The following is a 20450-nucleotide window of genomic DNA, read 5'->3' on the forward strand; positions in this document are numbered from 1 at the left end:
ACACCCTGATCCTGCTAGTCTGGCATAAAACAACTTCCTTTTTGGGTTTTTTTTTTTCATTTTTGGGAATCCCAGGAACGCATAACACAGTAGGCATGCATCTGCATGTTCTCCAGCAGCATCAACAGCTACTTCTGCATGAGGAAGCTGTTTTAAAGGCAGCACTCAGAAAAAGTGACCCTTTGCTGCTAGAAGAGACTTGCTATGCATATTCACTGAAACACAGAGTGTTTTAGAGAATCACATCTCAGTTTTGTTTGAGACTACCAGAGCAAAACAGCGTTTCATCTGTAGACTGCTGCTCAGTCTAAATTCTACCACTTGACAAGAAGGAAGGATGCATTTTGTAAGTGGATAAGGAAATGTTCTTGTGTTTGTTTCTCATGGAACTTCATGATGGGATGGCAATACCTCTAATTATTTATTAAGTTTTTAATAGCATGCAGACCATTTCCTGGATAAGCATTACTTGGTCTGAGAAAACACATTAGCCAACTCTTAAGAGCTTTCTACACATAGATCCTAAACACAGAAAGAAATTCTCTTCTAGAAAAGTACTCTGATGTCATTACTATAATAAAGAGCATATTTTACCCTATTTTTTTCATCTTTTGAAAGACCCAGAGCACAGGTGCAGTTGATGAAGCTTGTATTTTCACCTGAAAAAGGAGGATATCCTGTCAACTTTTCAAATTATTGCTGTACTGTTCTAAATATTTGCCTTGCATAAAGCGAAGTATTAACAAAGTATAGACAACTTTAATGAAACCAACAGCAAACTTTTATTATTTCCAACATTACAAAAAGTTAGGGAGCAGTTTAAAAGAGAGCAAATGCTCACATTTAACAAGTTTGTCTGCAACTGTATTCACATAGCTACTTGACATTGATCCAAGAGAAAACAAATGCTAATGATTCTGAAGAATCAAAAAAATTGATGTTTCCACCAGCAACCTTGGAAAGAAACTTCTCAGTCTCTTCGGTCTAGAATATGAGGTAGCATAAAGAAACTAACACAGATCTCTCAAGTAAAAGGTGTTTATACACCATCATCTTTAAAAAAATAGAAACTGAGCATGTAAACTTTAGTCAGCAAGCTGCATATCTTCTTTTCCATCCTGGGAAATTTTATGTTTTGAAGACCTACAGATCAGACAAACTGAAAACAAAAGTCCTACTATGAAGCATTTCCCTTCAGACTGATCTGCTGAACACATTAGTTAGTAACAGGGGATTAAGTGAATCAGCATCACATTTCTCCCTGATGTATGCAAAATCAAGAGATTAGAAATGTCATCAAGGGATCTTCACATGAGACATTAATTACATTATGTATATAAATATAAAAGACCTCACCATTTTTAAAAGCAGAAGTAGACTTCAAAGGACAATGTGAGGCTTTGAAGAAGAGGGAGAAGTTTTTACTATGTTTATTTTTCCAGACAGCACCTTAATTAGGAATTCTAAGAAATGGAATTATTGTATGTAAACTACATTTTCAACTTTTTAAAACCAAACTGAGCCCAGAGAGCTGTGACTCAATACAGCACTGGTTTACATTCCCTTCCTCTTCAAGTGTTTCCTCACTCACTTCTGCAGGTGACTCTTCATCAAGGTAAAAGAGAATACAGCAATATGCAGTAATGGAAGGACCAGAGTGCTTCATTTTTCTGGTTTGTCACAAGTAAGCTGGGTGCTTTAGTACTGTAACCATCAGCTTTTTCAAGAAATGTCTGTTATTTTCCTGAAAGGAAACTTCCAAATAATTGAAAGCTTCCTGTTTTGGCTGCCTCCCGACCAAACAGTGCACAGCAGCACTAATACCCCAATTACCAGTTATTTTCATTAAACAACAGCAGAAGAAAAGATACAAAAGCCTGTAAAACTTTCCATCTTCACACTCATAAGATGTTACACTTGTGGATACTTTCATGAGCCCCAGCTGGAAGATTCAAGATGTAGCAAGTTAAGGAAGCATTTTGACAATGTTTTTCTTTCACAAAACCTGTTTGAATATGCATTGGTGTTTAAAAAGAAAGCAGCTAACAAGGTCCTTTCCCATTTAAATAGGAGATGGAAACAGCAATTGCTAAAGCTTATTCAGTACAATGCCAGAGAGGAAGAAAAAATTACCAATGTCATCTGAAAGTGACACTATTTTCCTTTCCACTGAGATTATTTATGAAGCAGATGTGTTAAGTGGAAGAAAGCAATCACACTGACGTTGAGATGCCAAGAAACTTGAAATGATCACAGGAAAAAATGAAAAAGCATTAAAAATTAAAAATTCAGGCCTCAAAATCAAATAATTATGTCAAAGGTGACTTGCAAGTCAGCATTGACTTTTTCTGCTTTTGAAGACAGAGAAGGTTCTAAACCCATCCACTAGCTTGATCTCAAGTACATTTCTGGCAAATTTAATCAGCACGTTCTGTGCTGTGTTGCCAACCACTGCTAAAAGTATGACCTAAATAATCAAAGAATTTCCCATTCTTACCTCAAATCTCAGGAAGCCAATCTTACCTTTCCCCTTCCCCAAACTAGTATGGAGAAAAAGGATATCATTGCCTGGGACTGCAAATGGCAGAGGAGCTTCTCCAAGGGAGGATAGCAGCACAGGGATGGAACACAGCCCACCATGACCAGCTTGTGCTTGGCTCTCGTGATAGCAACATTCAGGCGGCGCCAGTCCCTCAGGAGGGTGCCAAGCTGCTGAATAAATGTCACTTGCTTTTATTTTTCTTACTTAATGCACATAAACCACTCATTTTCCAAAAACTGGAACTGAGTTTATTTGACCAACTTACCTTTTCATCGATACTGTTCCTAACAAAAGACACAATTATGATACTTTTGTCTCTTCCTTGGTATTTGTCAACCGTGTTAACTTCCACTCTGCTCTCCTTCCATTTTGCCATCAAATCAGTGATTGTTTTTAACTGATGTCTGTAGGGTGATATAATGCCAATGTCTGAGGGTTTACAGCCAGCCTGAAGGAAGAAGAAACCGGAGAAAAAAATTGTGCAAAAATTTTTTTGCTAAATTAACTGCAGTTGGCTCAGGGTAACTCAGCATGGCCAGAAAGATTTTTCTAAATTTTCTGGTTTTTTAAAACCAATGCTGCAAGATATTGTATCTACACTAATGGAACTGTAGGTGTATTAACTAAAGGAGATAGAAAACATCAGTTACTGCAAGCTCCCAAGCTTTGTCTTGACATAGCACAAAGACAGATATCCTTGAAATCCTCATTTTTCTTTCTTCTTTAAACTGCAAGGTGAACACTCAGAGCTCCTGGGTCTATACTACTAGTGAAGCTGACTGGATGAAACAAGGAACAAAGGCAAATCCTTTCCCTTCCCTCCCAAGAAAGCCCTCATCTCTTAAAGGAATTTGGCACCCAGCTTTTGTTTTTGGCATCTCAGATCCAAGCAGGCAAGGGACAGGGAAGGGAAAGCAGACCTCAGGCTCCCCACTACACAGACATGAAGCCAATCTTCAATTTATCCATAAGATTATCCCAATACATACAAGAACTACCCAACACATCAGTCACCACCACTAAAGCAATGTAAAAATGTAAAAATATTAGTTATGAAGCTCTCCTTCCAAACCATGTAATAAAGAAAAAGATACCTTAATAAACAAGGATGTGAGGAAAAGCACTATTTTAGCTTCTGTCACATTGCTTATGCCACCTTTTTCTGCACGTTCTGGTGCTGGGACCTTTAAAAATACAAACAGAAAATAATGACTTTTGCTGTATTTTGCTATATTCTGTCCCTAACTCACTGAGTCGTATGTGGATTTATACTAATGGTATTAATTAAAGAAACAAAGTTAAATGCTAAATTTTACCAAACAGAAGAGCCTGTACTGTAAATTAACTTCAGAATACTGCAAAATTTTGCAAAAAAATATTGCAAAACAAATTGGAACAATTCCTCAAATGAGTTTCTAGCACTTGCTTGTCACCTTAAGAAAGTTTCAAAGTTTAATCCTCTGACTTTTGCAGTTCAGCATTATACATCATAAATCAAAAAAACCCAAAATTATTTTTTCCTGCTGATAAGGTAAGAGAGAAATTGTATTTGACACGGGACTTCTGCTTTAATGCTTTCCATACAACATTATTTACGGTGAATTTTCTTCATTCCAGGGCATAAAGGATAATTTTTTTAATATGTTAGAAAGCCTACCTTTAAAGCTAAAGCAGGAACTATCCCAAATGGTAGTATTAAATTGAACTCCCAACCTTTAAATAAAGTAATCACTGAATTTACCATTTCTTAACTATTTACCTCCCATTCTCTACATCATGTATGAGCAAGGCCAACAAGCTCAAACTCTTGTCACTGTAATGTCACAGTTTTGTAATTTTTTTTCTCTTTGCTTGACTCTTGCCTTCTCTAAAGCTGAAGTAGCACTAAAAGCAATTAATGTGTGTTTGGAAGCCTCCAAACTCCATGTGCTCAAGTTCTCCTCAAGCAGAAGAACACTGTTTTACTGCACAGGTAATCTCTGACCACACTGGCATTAGTGTAGCTAAAAACAACATAAAAATAATTTTAGGAAAAGTTCTAAAAGTTGTGTCATGCTTATGGTAACACCTGCTTACATTTTTATTTCTCCTGTTCCCATAGGACACCAGCAGAAACCAACAAAAAACAACTTGGGCCTAGAAATTCTCAGGAGAGTTGCCCTAAAGTAAGGATGCCATTTTTCAAACAGCCAGCCCCAAGCTGTCAGAGAAGTGCAGACTGACACAGGGGTTGGCAGAAGTGAAACAAACAGATTTCCGACTGCTGTCATAAACACGTTGCATTGTTAAGCAGGGAACAGTAGAAGCTTTTTCCTCTTCTTTTTTTTTAAAGCCAGCATAATAATTGTAAGCTTTTTAGTGGTGTTTTTTCCTCTTCCTTCTCTCTGTTGGTATCCCTCCCTCCCAAGTCTACTTCTTCATAAGCATTTCTTGGTTACACTATAAACAACACAGGGGGAAAAAACCCACTATGAAGTCAAAGGAAATAAATGTTTTTGTTTGTTGTCATGTTCAGTGGGGTATTTTCCATTTCCCCCTTCATGACTACCACAATACACGGAGTTCTGACAGGAAGTCCAAAAGGATAAATGATATGATAGCCTCATGTCTCAACAGATCAAGAATATTTTGGAAATAAAAACTTTCCTCCTGGCTCTATGAAGAGGACAGCTGTCTTACACTTGAGATGAGCTTTCTAGAGGAAAAAAAACCAAAATGGAACAGAAACTCTTTTTTTGTCATTAACAATTTTGCTGTGATTACTAGATAAACAGTGTTTCAGCCAGATTCCTATTAACAGGCCTCTTCCCTGGGACCAACTGTCTGCTTTCCTGGGAATGGGACTGCAGCTGTCGAGGCATTCCTGGAAAATGTCTCTGTTTAATTTAGACATTTTTAGAAATTTCTCTAAGCCATTACAATAAACACTGCTTCTTTTTAGGTCATTGAAGAGATAAAAACTGTTGTAAAAAATATTAATTCTGCACAATGTCACAGACAGGATAGAAACACTGGTGAGTTCTAACCAGGGTCAGCATAAAAAATCATCAGTTGATATAATTATTGACAGAACACAGTACTGATAGGAATCAACACTAAACCTGTTAAGGAGGGACAAAGACTCAAATCATAATCCAATCACTAATTACAGTGACAAGTACTAGAGACCACAAACAGGCACTAATTTATTAATCTTTTTCCTCATGCATTTCAACTCGTCCTCATTTTTCCTGCCACTCAGTTTCTTTGCAGATTTTTTATCCACACTAGAATTTTACTTTCCCAGCAAAATGTTGAGTCTCCATGAAAGGCCACACGTAAACCAATTTATTCATCCCTTACATTTCAATGTATAGAATGTCTGCAGAATTCCATGGAGAACTGCAGTTATTGCTGCCACAGGCACAAAGCTGTGACACCACTGACCCTTATGGAAATAAGGCCATTCCCTGGTTGTAAGGACATCCAGTACAGATACACACTTTGAGCTATGCTTTACAGGAAAAACAAAGTTTCAAGTCCATTCAATACTTCCTGAAATAGTATCTAAATTCAAGTTTTCAGCTGTTCTCAGATGCAAGGTTTCCAGCAGCTGTTGTACCACCCCTGCTCAGCTCTGCCAACAATACCAACAGTGTTTTTGTGTGCTGCACACTTCACGTAATCCTAGAAAAACACTTTCTGAAGTTCTCTGTTTTACCCTACCTAAGCTGAATGAAGTTTTGCATGTTGACTGTGTTGAGAACTTGCCTCAAAATACAATGTTTGAAAGAGCATAATGAAATGTACCTTCTCTGTGTTCAGAAAACACACAGGTGTGTCTGGATCAAGGACGTCTTTCAGCCATGTCTTGGAAGCATCCCCAAGGTCCAGTTTCAATTTCTTTAGGTTGGGCAAGTTAACAGTGGCATTTGACACCTTCTCTGAGCCACATTCCAGTTTGCCTTCATATACCAGCATGTTACTCAATGACATAATCTTACTAAAGATTTAAAAAACAACAAAAGGCATAAAAATCTCACCATTTCAATCCCACATTAAGAACACAATTTAATAAATAAACGTTGAAAGTACCTATTCATTCTGTATTGCACAGTTAATTGGACAACAGCATTTTGGTTTTGTTCCAGCCTTTTAAATAAGCTTTCACTCATGCCAAGATCTCTGTTACAACACAAAAACAAAAATCAAAATGTGTCAATCAGAACACTGCAAGAGCCTTCCCAGAATTTGTGACTAGTAATTGTCCAGCAACGTTTTATCTTACCTTGCTTCTGCATTCAGCACAAGTGGAGGCAGCTGCTGATGATCCCCCACCAGCACAAACCTTTTGGAGCAGAACAGTGGGCCCAGGCAGATGAGCTGGCTTATTTGGGAAGCTTCATCAACAATACAGAAGTCAAATTGCTTCTGAACGAAGATGGGGTGATTTACTCCCATGCAAGACGTTGCTACCACTGGCTGAAAATTGAAACATGCTTCAAGGATAAAGTACATTTTATATTCTTTAGCACTATCTTCTCCATATTAAAAGAAAAAATATTTCCCATTAATTTTAACTAAACTGTAAAATCACAGAAATCAAATTATTAATCCTCAAAATCAGATCAGCAGAACTTAGACATATATTGGCCTGACATATTCTTGCATCAATTGCAAGTGACAAACAAAACCAGCTTTAGAGCAGACTGTAGCAAACAACTTGTTCCTGTCATGTGTTCAAAATGATGCCACGTTCTATTCATGGACAAGTCATGGAGTGTGCTGAAATGACTACTGTGAAAAAAATCAGGTGGTTTGGGGTTTTTTTCAATACTGAAGAGAAGATAAAACAACAACAGCAGCACAGTTCTTCCCACTGCTCTGCTTGCACTGCAACCCAAAATGACTAAAATAAGAAATGTTAGGTCATTCCCCTTATGACTCCAGTCACTCCCCTGCAATATTTATCAATAAAAAGTAAATGGCAGCTTTTGTGAAGTTGGCATTTACTCCAAGTACCATCAAACTTTATTCTTCCAGCAAATTTAATTTAAAGCTTCCACTGACTCATATGACCCAGCTCCCATTATGGTTTGCATTAACATTCACACAGACAGCACTCATCTTTCAATCAAAAATTAGGGTTTGGCCAGGTCAGCTCTGCAGCATTCCACTTCCTCTTCCCCATCTGCTGATTGTACTAATGGCACAAGGAGCACAAGTGGGAAGGAGACAGGGACAAACAGTAAATAATGCTAAAGGAGGCTGCAGCAGCCCATGCACGAGATCTCAGATAAAAGCACTGGAATCTTTGGGGCTTATTACTTACAATGATGAGTTACTTTGTGTGGACATAAACAAAGCTTCTCAACTTGCAGACTTAATGTAGGTCATTACTGGCTATAAAGAAATTGAAACAATGCAGAGGTTGAGTATCTCTTTCAGCTCAGATTTCTTACAGCAGTACACACCCTTGGGATGGGTTCCTTCTCTACAGCATCCAAACAAAATACTACTGTAATTATCTTTTATAATTTGTAGGGCTAACAAAAAACATTTTTCTCACCTGACTATTATAGACCTCTTCCAAATCTGTTACAGATTTAATTGATCTGGACCTGCAGATTTCTTCTTCTGTATATTTCTGGATATCTGGATGAACCTTCTGAGCTCGCCCCAAGCGCAAGAAACCAACTTTGAATTTGGCCAACTTAAGCAGGACATTGTCTACAGCTGTGTGTGTAAAACTGGTCAGAAGGACACTGAAGCCACAAGCAGAAAGAATTCTCACCTAATGAGTGGCAAAGGGAAAGAAAAGGAGGTGTTAGTTCATCTGCAAGAATCAACAATCCCAGGTTTGATAAGGTGAGAAATGGAGGGAGCCCATAACAAGCATGACTTGTTGTGCTTGCTAAGCATGATATGCTGAAGATAGCAGCAGCTGTCTGCTCTCCAGCCTCCTCTTTCCCCAGGAGCTGATGACAACTGGAAGCAGGATAATACTGCACACAGATTCAGCCCCACAGGTTCATGCAATTTACAGTGGACTGGCTTTTCAAGGAGCCCCTCTTTTGAGCTATAACTCAGGATATGAAGACTTGCTGATATTTGGAGCCAAAGAATTTTAACACTAAAGCATCACAGAAATGATTAAATATTACACTTCAATCTCCTCCCTCCCACATATATTCCTACACAAGCAATAGACATTCCTACTCCACAAAATCCAATTTTAGTTCTACCAAATATAGGTTAAGCAAAAAGAAGTGTGTTTTCTTCCTTGAAGTTATACAGATTCTAACCTCTAAATCTCACCAAAAAAAATTAAACACCAAAGGTACATGATCTTACTAGAGCACATATTGTAGTCGTTTTTCCTGTCCCAGGCATACCCACAATAAGTGTGTAGTCTTTGGAAAGTAGCACTTGTTTCATTGCCTGTTTCTGAGGCTTATTTAGACCTTTCAGAAGAAAAAGCAAAATTAAATTACTACACTTCATCATAATTGTAATAATTACTAAAGTCAGGGCAAAATTATAATTTCCTCCTTCACTAAAGCCCTCAGTAGAGACAGGAACTGAGCAAAGTCTGTAGGTTCTAATGCAGATAGGACATTAAACACAATACACCAGATAAGCAGTAAAGGGTCCATATAGCACTACAGTCCTCAAAATAAGTCACTGAAGACATTTGTATTTTTAGACCTTTTGTGACTTTTTATTTCTAATATTGACCACCTCCATATGTTGTGCCTGGGCATTGGTGTTTGATCATACCCCTCTGACATTCAAACACACAGCTCACAGCAAGGGGTGATGGGTTGCACACACAGCAGCACGTTGTTTACAACAAACATTACAGCAGAGTTGGTTTGCCCCAGTCTGATGCAAACAAGCAGCATGTTTCAGCTATTTGGACTAAGCAAAGCTCAAGTAAAATAAGACTTCAAACTGAGTTTTTATAAAAAATTAAATTTGCTCTAAGAGAACTCAGTTAAATTTATTTTTTCACTGGCAACTCTGTCAAAGAAAAGGAAATATTTCCACCAAACACAAGATACTGCCTCATACCTAAACAAGTTTTCTTTTTAAATAAGTGCCACAAAGTATGACACCATAGAGCTGCCAACAGGTCAGCAAGAGTGATTATACAAGTGAATGTTCCCACCAAAGCCCATCTCCTTCCTTTCCCTCAAGCTCAGCTTCCCCCCAGCTGCCTCTGCTCATTCTTTCTGTAAAAGTTACAGAGGTAAACATATGCAACTGCATGCTGCAGGCACTAACAAAAGTCTAATAAAGTTGTGAATAAGTATCTGATTAGGTCTTCCTGTGATTAAATGAGTCTTCAGCTAGTTGGAGGACATTCAAGGCAAGAACTTGGTTTTAATTTTTAAGCTGAAAACTGTCACTGGACCTCAAAGTAAGAAAAACTCCTTATATTTAGCATGATAAAAACTTTGGCCACAGAGACATACTACTAAGAAGAGTATTGGGAGAAAAGTCACTTTGTACCCTTTAAAATATTTGCAACAGTTTCCTTTGCTTCAGGAGGAAGCACAGAGCTCAAGTGCTGAATAAAATGTGGTTTCTGGAAGTCAATTATCAAGTTGCGGAGCCTTTCGCTGTGGATAAAAAGAAGACAGAACTTATTAACAGAGTTACAATAAGAGTTACCAGCTGAGAAACTTTATCTGAAAATACTGAAAGCGTGAAATTAATTTGATTTTTTATACCTGACTGGGGAATCTTTCATCAGTTTAGAAAGATTTTCAAAAGGGACTCCTTTACCAACATCTCCTTCATCATGATCCAGCCTAAATATGGTGTTTTTGGGGAGGTTTGACAAATTCCTGAAGGATGACAAGGACATGGAAAAAATAATTTGGTTTACCAGATGCATGTTGAGTAAAGACTAATTACTACATGTTAAAAGATACCTGCCAGAGATCCCAGAGTGAAGCAATAGCCAATTGAAATACACAATTAACTGATCTAAAGAAAGCATGATCCCAATGAGGGATAATAAAACACAAACTAAATTTAAAGACAATGTAGACTGAACAATGGAAGTTACTATTAACCCAGTAATCACTGTATGCGTACAGATTCATGCTAGAGATGTGAGTAAATAGTTTAGATGTGCATTTATTCAAATAACCTTGTTAAATACATTGACCAAGTATTATATAAATATATATAAGAATATATAAATAATATATAAATATTATGACCAAGTACTGACAGTTTCAATCAAGACAAGAGAATTTCTGAAGGGTTTTTTCCAATTTCCAAAGCCAGCAGGAAGAGTCAGACATGTCACAGCTTTTTGGACACCTAGCAGCATCATTCCTCAAGCCAGTGCCAGTGTTTGCAAACAGACTATTTTTCTTTTTATCCTATTACCTGCCCAACAAACAGGAGACTTTTGTTCCACTGACTTCTCTAACATAGCCAGTAGCCAAACCAAGTAAACCCTTTTCCTCTCCACTCACAACCACTCGATCACCAACCAACAGGTTTGTTCCAGGTATGGCACCATTTCTACGCTGGAAAAAATGTAGATACTGTCCCTCGGATATTTCATGGACTTCATCAACTCTGATCATGTTTCCAACACAATCTCCAGCCTTCTCTCTGAAGGTATTTAAGAAATAAATATTTTAATATTAAGATTCTCTCTGTAAGAGAGCTATTAAGAAAAAAAACCCGACAAGTTAAAAAAACACACCACCCACAACCAACTATCAAAACCAAAATACAAAACAAACAAAAGGAAGGAAGGAAGCATCATTGGCAAAAGTTTAGAAATTACACCTTACCTTTCCAAAGAAGGTACCAGCCATATATTTTTGTATCCCTTTTTATGCTCTCCACTTTGTAACTCCAAGGTTAACATCAGATACCAGAGGCTGAAATACTCTAAGTGGGAGGGTTTCAAGTGCTGGGTCTCTCTGTCAATGACAGGCACCATAGCAGGAGGAAAGGCCACACTGGTCATCTTCTGCTCCACAGCTCTAGGAATAGAACCAACCACAGGAAAGGCTCAGCCTAGATCCTTTTTCACCTGCAGGTCCATATGTACATAACAACAATCCAATCTGGTATACTGTAGCATACCAGAGAGATTAATTTATCATTATTTGAATAAAGTTGGATCTGTATCCTCTGTTCAGATGCATAATCTTATATGAGTAACTTCACATCAGCTCTATGATTTGGAAGGGCAGTAAGTTAATCAGAGACCAAATAAAGGCATTTCAAAGATAGCAGTATATACATTACAGAGTTGACCTTTTACTCCTTTTATTGCAACATACAATTATTTTGATATTTAGCTAAGCAATGGGGATTTAATAGTTAATACACAAGCAAACATCAAGTCCATTTATTTCAAAGCTAAATATCAACAGACAGTATACCAAATCATGTATACAAAACATGAGACAGAAAAGCTTATTCAGAAGTAAATAGCTACCCAGCTATAATCCTGCTGCTGCAACAACTGAGTATTAGAAGCAGGATTTCACAGAAACATATCATGTATCCCCACAAAGCTCCCTCAACATACACTTTTACCCCTAGAATTTTAAAAACAAACAGGCATTCTATTTCCAGAAGACCACCCCAAAGGCACTCCTGCTCTAACATACCTCATTTGACCTCTTCCATATACAATTTCGGTTGTTTATTGTCCAGCATAGAGACAAAAACTTGTAACAGTTGCTAAAAGAATTCAGTAACTTTGTGTGCAATTTTATCAAATATTTGCTCACTACTTCTCTTGAACAGGAGACTCAATAACACTTCAGCAGAGTAGTATCAATGTATCACTTGTGTCATATCCTACAGGGAAACAATCCTCTAGGGAGCGAACCTGAAAAAGCAGTTCTCCAGCCAGAACTCAGGCCCAAAGATTGCCTCTTTCAGGGAGCTGCAAGAATATGGCTTTTTAAACACATCTGTTATTGTCATCAAGTATTTTGTTGAGACTTATCTCAGATTTTGTCTTGCAGAAAGTGTACCTGAGCAAGTGTATTAAGTCTCTGTGAGATCAGGAGCTAAATGTTGTAGAGAAATCTGTGGAAGATTCTTTTGGGGTGGAAAAGTCCTCAATATATACAAAACTGTCAACCACAAAAAAGAAATTATTATATCAAAAGATACAATTATTCAATCCCATTTAAAAACGTTAGTCAAACTTTTTTTTTTTTTTACCTGCTGTAGAGAAAGCAGTTGTGCATTTGGGAGCAATATTTACATGCTTGACTGTCATCAATCACAGGAGGCAAAGCAGCAAGCTGTGAATTCTGCCTTCCCACCTCAGATTTATAAGTACTGTGTGTTAAATAGAAGGCCACATGATTTCTTAACTTCATTAATTCTGTCAAGGAAAGAATAAACTAAGCTGATGTTTTTGTTTGTAACAATTTCTACCTCAAAAGTAATTAGCTATCAACTTTTTAGTCAGCTAAAAAGTTGATTGCTCATAAATAGCAAAGTCTTTGCACTGTATTAATAAAACAACTGAATTTTTAACATATGCTTAGTAACATTATAGCAAGTGAGTCATCCCCAAGTATGGCTATTTTCATAACAGTAAACTTTACAGTTATAAAGAAATATTTTAGTAATGTTTAAGAGAATTATGGTTTCCAGAGAAGGGGAATAACTTTACCTCTTCGGTCCATGCGAGCTCCAGAAACAGGATACATTGTACCAGTTTTTAGATAAAGAAGAAATCCAGCTTCAGGATCTACTCTCCGCTCTAAATTCAACAGTGTGTACAGAATAACCTGAAAACATCATACATAAACTTATTCCAATATAGTCATTATGGTTTAACCCCAAGCAGCAACCACACATCTGCTCACTCACTTCCCCACCCTTACTGAGGCTTGAGATAAAGACAGATTAAGAGGGAAAAGAAATGCCACACATGCAAACAAAGCAAAACAAGGAATGAATTCACTGCTGCCCATGGTTGGGCAGGTGAGCAGGGCCCATCACGTGGAATGGTGCCTTGGGAAGGCAAAACTCCATCACTGCAAATGTCCCCCTTCCTTCTTTTCCCCCAGCCTAGACACTGAGCATGATGCCATTGGTCTGGAATATCCCTCTGCTCCTCTGTCCTGGCTGTGGCTCCTCACTTCCCATCGCTCCCATCTCCTCCCCAGCGTGGCCCTACAGGGAGCAGGAAAGGCCTTGGCTCTGTGTGAGCCCTGCTCAGCAATAACAGCAACATCTCTGTGTTACCAGCCTGTGCTCAGCACAAATCCAAAACACAGCCCACACTTATCTACTGTGAGGAAAACTATTGCTAACCCCAGTCAAAACCACAACAGTATTAAAACCAAAATACATTCTAAACTGTATTTAGTTCTTCCACGATTTATATGGCCAAACAGCCATTGTTATCACAACTCTTCTAGAAGCTGTAAGTAGCAAGGACTTAGCCAAGGATTTAAATTAAAAGGCATCTTTAAACTCTTATAACAAGGCTAACACCTCTGTAAATCAGGCCAGCTATATGGAAATACATATATCACTAGTTCCTGAAACAGTTTGCTTCAACCTAATATTTGAATGTAGTAAGAGGCTACAGAACAGGCATTTCAGCATAAAAACTCAGGTGTGTTTGAAAGTGGTAAATGTACATACTTCTTACTACTCAGTTCACTTTCATTTTATACCAGCAGCTTTGGCTGTGCCAGGATGAGCCAATTTAGACCATACCACATACAAAGTGTTTCATATTCCTAAGACAAAATAAGTCACCTAACTGAAAAGCATACACAGCCACTGACAAGTGAAATTAGACATTTGGTGTTTGTACCTGACTTCTGTGCTCTATGGAGTTTGATTCCTTGCCAGACTTGAGCTCTAAAGGCATTATCCGAGACTGTACTCCAGACTGGCTGTGGATTTTCACCCTGGCTGTAACATCAATCTTTCCCTTCAACCCAAACCTGGGAGACCAAATGTTCTCCTCAATGTCCACGATATCTACAATCTCTATCTTAGAAGAGACATCTTCTGTTTTTCCACCATTTGACCTAGGAAGAAAATTAAGCCAGAACTTAACAATATCCCTTAATCATTAATATTTAAACATATTATATATATATATATGATATAGTTAGTTGCAACTAAATATATAATATTTCTGCATTAAAAGTGCCTTTTAGGCACTAACTTTAGAAATAAAATGCATCAAGTTTCACTCAAACCAATCTTCCCATTAACAGAGGAAGCAACATATCAGAAACAAACTTCAGTTAGTTTTGCTATTCACCTAAAATGAGACTTTAAACTGTTTTTAATAGTTTTTGGTCTTTTCTCAATATATCTTACACTTGACAGTAGCATACAGGTTTTACTCAGACCTGCCATTTCACTGAAACTTTAACACCCTATGGGTACTACAACCAACAGCAAGAAGCCACAGACAAGAAGAGTTCAGCAGCAGTTGAGTAAAAGCACCATTTCACCAAAAAAAAAAATTTATTCCTTATTTATTTGATTAATAGTTTCACATTATGATTTGTAGTCTTGCTCATAACTACAGTAACTCCTAGTTTAGTCAGCAGCTCAAATATCCTTGCTCTTCAACTCACTAAAAGCTGCTTTTACCAGAGTTGTTCACAAGGATTTTAAGATTTGTGAGTCAGTTCATCCTCAGGCTTCATGTCTTGCCCAGTACTCACAGTGGCAGCTAAACATGCAGCATGAGGTCAGCTCTAGGGTCACTGAGACCATGAATTAGCTCCAAATCACCCAATAGATGTGCTTTAAGAAGTTCTAAAAAATTCAAGTGAACTAAACAAGATATAAAACATAGAATGGTTTAAACTTATAATTCTGGCTTCTTACAGTTTTAGTTGCATTTTGTTTTGGTTTGCTGGATTGTGCATGAAGTCTTCTGCCCACTTGAAAAATGATGGCAAATATTCTTCTACTTCTTGCATGATTTGTGCTTGTTTCAGATTTAAGTGATACCTAAAAAAAAAAAAAATTAAAAAAAAAGACATGCACATTTAGGAAGGAAAATGTTAAATCTCTGGCTGGTACTAAAGAGATTTGCCTTGAGTAGCAACAAGTTCATTGGAAGTAACTGTCAAGTTTTTATAAATATCTATGAACTGTAGATAATGAGAGCTTCATAGAGGTTCAGCTCAATTCATTAAACTATTAACTGAACATCTATTACAAGAGATATACTATACCAGAATATCCATTTCTGATGTAACCTTTGAAACAACAGGTACAGCACAGTGAGAGCATCAGCATGGCAGATGTGATGAAACAAAATTAACAGTTTGACTGCAGGAAAGGAGTGCCAGACCCATGCACTTAAAAATGGCTATTCATACAATTCATGCAGTATTGAAAAAAAAAATAATAAAATGAAAAGACCATTTGCTTTTAGTCTGAATATCCTCATCTGCTCCTTACATGCATTTTGACAGAACATGACACAGAATCTAATCACGTGGCGTTAGATAATTCTGGCAATCACTGGAAATAATGTCATTATTCAACAGGAACAGAGAAATACAAGTGGATTTTGCACAAAAAGGCTCTAAGAGTGTAAATGACCACAGGCAGCAGATTTAAGCAACTTATTTTTCAATCCCCACAAACAGTAGCCTACATATGCAAAAAGGAATTGCAAATTAGCAGTTTCACAGAGACCCAGAAGGACATAAAGGCCTTTAAGTAATCTTAGCAGCCACTATTCAAAATACTATCTTCATAACGGAACTAAGAGTAATAAATCTTGCCACTACAACTTTAACTTCTGACTCATCTGGGACTAACAGATACTGACATTGCCCAACATACAATTTAAAACAGTCTAGATATAATGATTTTTAATTTACATGAGTAGAACTGTATTTTAATCAAGTCTGCAGTAAAATGTTAAAACTGAAAGCCATTCATCTTCCCATTTTCTAATGGAAATATTAAGATTATTTGTTCAAGGTTCTAGGTTCATTGCTGATGATCATAATTAACCATTTGTCTCACTCAAATCAGCTGTGGGAGATGCCCGGAAATCTTACAGACACAAACACTGCAACCTGCTTGGCCTGAAAGTAAAAAAAAAACCCTGACACATAGTTACTCTAAAAGACTAACTCAGATCTATAGAAGTAGCTCAGCAGGGAAGGCAAATAAAATTATCAAGTGGGGAATTATCTTACTAAAAGATCCCCAATTTCCATTAAGCAAAGTCATTTTGCAGAATGATAATCTCTCCTGATACCAGTGCTACATTTTTTAAAGCATAGCTTAATCTGCTAGTTCAAAGTGTTCCTGCCCTGTCCTCCAAACATAAAAGACAGCTGTAATGCTACTTACATTTCTTTGAGATACTTTTCTCCATACACAATTTTATTTGCTAGTTCTTGTACCTTTTCTTGTGTCAAGTTATTGGTTACAGATTGCTGGAAAATGTCATGAAGAATTGTACCGACGAGCATTTGGCGTGAACCCGACTCGGAGCCCTGCAACAGATGTTATCACACATGAAGATTTATGCCCATTTCATGCCAACTTCTCTGCAAAATTTCTGGATTTTATTTGCTGCACATCAAGGCCTGCACTTATTTAACTACAAGATCATGACAGCTTTCACCTCACTAATGATTATCTAGTCAAACCTGCCTGTGAAAGCAACTGAATTGAAATGGGTCTCTCCTACTGCTTTATGTCACGTTTATCCCAACCCTGACAATGTTAGGATACAATCCCTATGTGATTGGCAGGTGATAAACAAAGGCACAGATTAAAATGAATTTTGAGAAAGCTTTGCCTGTGGGCATTTCCTAATGCAAACACATACCTTTACAATCTTACACATATTTCTTGCACAAAGCAGTTTCCTGTCTGTTACTAGCTCACAGGAAAATCATTTCATGTATCAGCAACATGGCTCAGAAACCCATCAGTAGGGCTGGGCTCTGGAGACTCACAAGAACTGAAAGTGGTAGTAAAGAACCTTTACAGAAGTCACCACCAAACAACTGGAAACCTAAACATTGTGGTATTATGGATCTCTTACAGAGCAGACACTTGTGGATTGCACTCACAATCTCTTATGCCAGTCAGGACCCTGTGCATTGTCACAATTATTTTATTCCCCTTACTCCTCTAATAAAGGGTTGAATACCATTTAATAGTCTTAATTTCTTATACTTAATTTTCTTGTTTCAGTCACAGGGTCCCACCCAGGCTGTTTGCCACTCTGTTAACACTTCCTTATTTATTTGGATTTGTATTCCTATCCTGTCTGGAAGTTTTCATCAGCTGAAAGTGGAAGATGTTGCTTTTCTGATTATCAGCATATTTCTCATGTATCAGCAAGGATAGCAACACAAGAAACTTCTACTCTTTCCAAGATCCAGCAGCTGGATTCAGGTTCTGGATTTAGCCAACACAAATTATTAACTGAACTTGATAAGTTTTTCAGAAGCTCTTAACTTGGCCCAGTGTGGTTATATTTTCATGTGAATGGCACATCCCTCACAAAGGATTCATATCCATGCAAAATGTGGCAAGAGATTATCAAAAAAATTAACAGAGTTATAAGAGGAAAGACCAGTTTGTTAGCCCAGTAGCTGTATTTAAAGAGTACTGCATTATTTCAGGTGAAATTCTCAAAAAAAAGCAAGAGAAGCTCAACCTGATACAGCTTTCATCCCAAATTAGTCTGTGTTGTAAACATAATGAATTGCTAATAATTTTTTTTTGCTAATAACATTTTGCATTCACAGCCAGATTTAATAAGCTAACCCACCAGTCTGAGTGGAACAGTAACTCACTGACAGTCTGGAATCACCACTTACCCTGAAACGTTCACTCAGCACTGCCCTTCTCATACAGCGAATGCTGTTTGAGATCGTAGTGCCCGAGAGCAGCAGGTCTGGGTACAGGACCAGGTATCCACACTGGGCATTTATCAGCCAGGTGCCAGAGCTGCACTCCCCTTCTAAATGAACAATGTCCCCTGGAACAACCGGCACAGACTCCCTGCAAGTCACAGATACAATCATTTATAAGCGACAGACGCAATGTATAAGAAATAACACATTAACAGAGCAGATTCAACACTCTTTGAAATATTGGGGTTTTTTAAGAAGTTGACCCTAAAGAAATCCTGAAAGTGAATAAAGGCATTTTTTACAATGACAAAACTGCAAGGAAGCAATATCTACTCAACACACATTACCTGACATCAGGTCTCTCGAGATGATATCCATTATGCTAGCATACCAATAATATTACATTAAACAAAGATTGTTTCAGGATCCCATATCCCTTTTAAGGCCGTAAAACTCAACTCAAAGACACAAAGAAAATTGAGTTAATAATCCAGTATTTAATTCTCTTTTCAAGCATCTATGTATCTGTATGAATTACCAGCCATTCCTAAGAATGCACAGTTCTGTATCTTCCAGCGAGGGAGATGCTGTAATTATCAGGTGTTTCTCAGGGTCACTTCCATTCCTCTGTACCACATTGACTTCCAGAACACGGTATCTGTTGTTCAGCCCATTCCTGAGGATTGTATCAGGCGAGTCAGCCACTTTCTTCTGAAAACTGAAGTAGCAGCTAATTACAAAGACAGAACACCACACTATTTGAAAATAGCCAACCTACATACAAAAAGAGGGAAAGCTTCAAATACAAACAAAATTTTACTCCCCTTCAATTCTTATAAATATTTTGTTTGCTTTTTTTTTTTCAGTTCTGTACAGGCAGAGAGTGGAAAATCTCTATGAATACTAAGCAACTTGCTATTTATTACAGTTAGTGCTTCATTTTTGTGTCCACGTGTCCGTAAGCACTAATAAACCGGTTATAACTATACTGCAAACCCTGTGCTTGTGAGAAAGCTTATATCTCCCTGTACGCACGAACCCCCACAGTCACACGAACACCTCGAACACGGAGCAGTGAACTTTTTTTACCCATTACCCGAAGCTGATTAGAAAAATGACGTTCAAGGCTCAGTTTCCAGTAGCCAAAACAGGAGATAGAGCGGCCAAACCTGCCGCTCTCCTATCTCCGAGCGATGCCTGGGGGAGCTGCAGGGGGAGCGGGGCAGGGCCCAGGCCGGCTCCCCACAGGCGGCCGTGCCAAGGGCGCCAGCGGCGGCTTCCCCTCACCGCTTATCCCCGCCAGTCCCGAGCGCTTCCTACCTCTCGCCCATGCCCGGGGAAGGCCGGTGCCGCCGCGGCAGCCCTCAGAATCTCATCCCGCCTTCCCGCGCTTTAAAGTTCGAACTCCCCGCGCTCCCGGCCGTCCCCGCCCAGCTGTGGTTCCCGGCACCCGGCCGCTACCTCTCGGCCATGGGCAGGTCCCGTGCGGCGCTCGGCTCGGCCCGGCCCGGTCCGGGTTGACTCGGCTCGGTTCGGCTCGGCCCGGCTTCACTCGGCTCGGCCCGCGCGCAGCCCGCCCAGCGCGGCCAATGGGAGGCGGTGGTTCCCGCGCGCGCGGCTCCTCGCGCCGCCACTCGCGGAGAGGCGGGGCCGGCGCCGTGAGGGAGCGTGAGGGGCGGCGGGTCCAGAGCCGCCCTCGCTCTCAGCCGTGCCCGCCCTTAATTTCCACTTTGGCACCCCCGACCTCACTTCTGCTGCTGGGGCGGTGGTATAGGGTTAAATATTAGAGGTGCCTTCCGCTCCCAGTTTGCCTATGGGCCAATCTGAGCCCGAGAGTTCAACTTCTCCCCTCACAAAGATGCGCGCTCGCTGGCCTGAGATGTTATTGAAGCTTCAGATACACAGGTTTCACACCGCTGCAAAAAGGACAGTTTTGGCCTATGGTTAGATAGCCCAACAGAAGGATCAAGTTCAAATTGATGAACTTTAACAGGTGAGAACATTCTTAAAATTAGTCCTTTCAGTTTTCTTTGGGATAGTCC

General features: G+C 38.8%; 1 protein-coding gene across 1 annotated transcript; it reads right to left on the reverse strand.

Moving 5' to 3' along the window:
• Positions 1-818: 818 nt before the first annotated feature.
• On the reverse strand, positions 819-20097 carry DNA2 (DNA replication helicase/nuclease 2). Its single transcript, XM_088059632.1, has 21 exons — positions 19870-20097; positions 18947-19126; positions 18373-18556; positions 16886-17031; positions 15395-15520; positions 14358-14577; positions 13200-13317; positions 12740-12905; positions 11344-11538; positions 10928-11158; positions 10258-10374; positions 10037-10146; positions 8876-8985; positions 8091-8315; positions 6810-7003; positions 6617-6706; positions 6332-6524; positions 3637-3726; positions 2808-2990; positions 2561-2709; positions 819-1956 (listed from the first exon to the last, which is right to left on the reverse strand). The coding sequence occupies exons 1-21, from the start codon at positions 19878-19880 to the stop codon at positions 1902-1904; spliced, it is 3093 nt and encodes a 1030-aa protein (XP_087915758.1). The 5' UTR covers positions 19881-20097; the 3' UTR covers positions 819-1901.
• Positions 20098-20450: the final 353 nt, after the last annotated feature.

Source organism: Pseudopodoces humilis, chromosome 9 (assembly GCF_049639895.1).
Source record: "Pseudopodoces humilis isolate 2021_Gansu_Grassland_sample_001 chromosome 9, ASM4963989v1, whole genome shotgun sequence".
Classification (NCBI taxonomy): Eukaryota; Metazoa; Chordata; class Aves; order Passeriformes; family Paridae; genus Pseudopodoces; species Pseudopodoces humilis.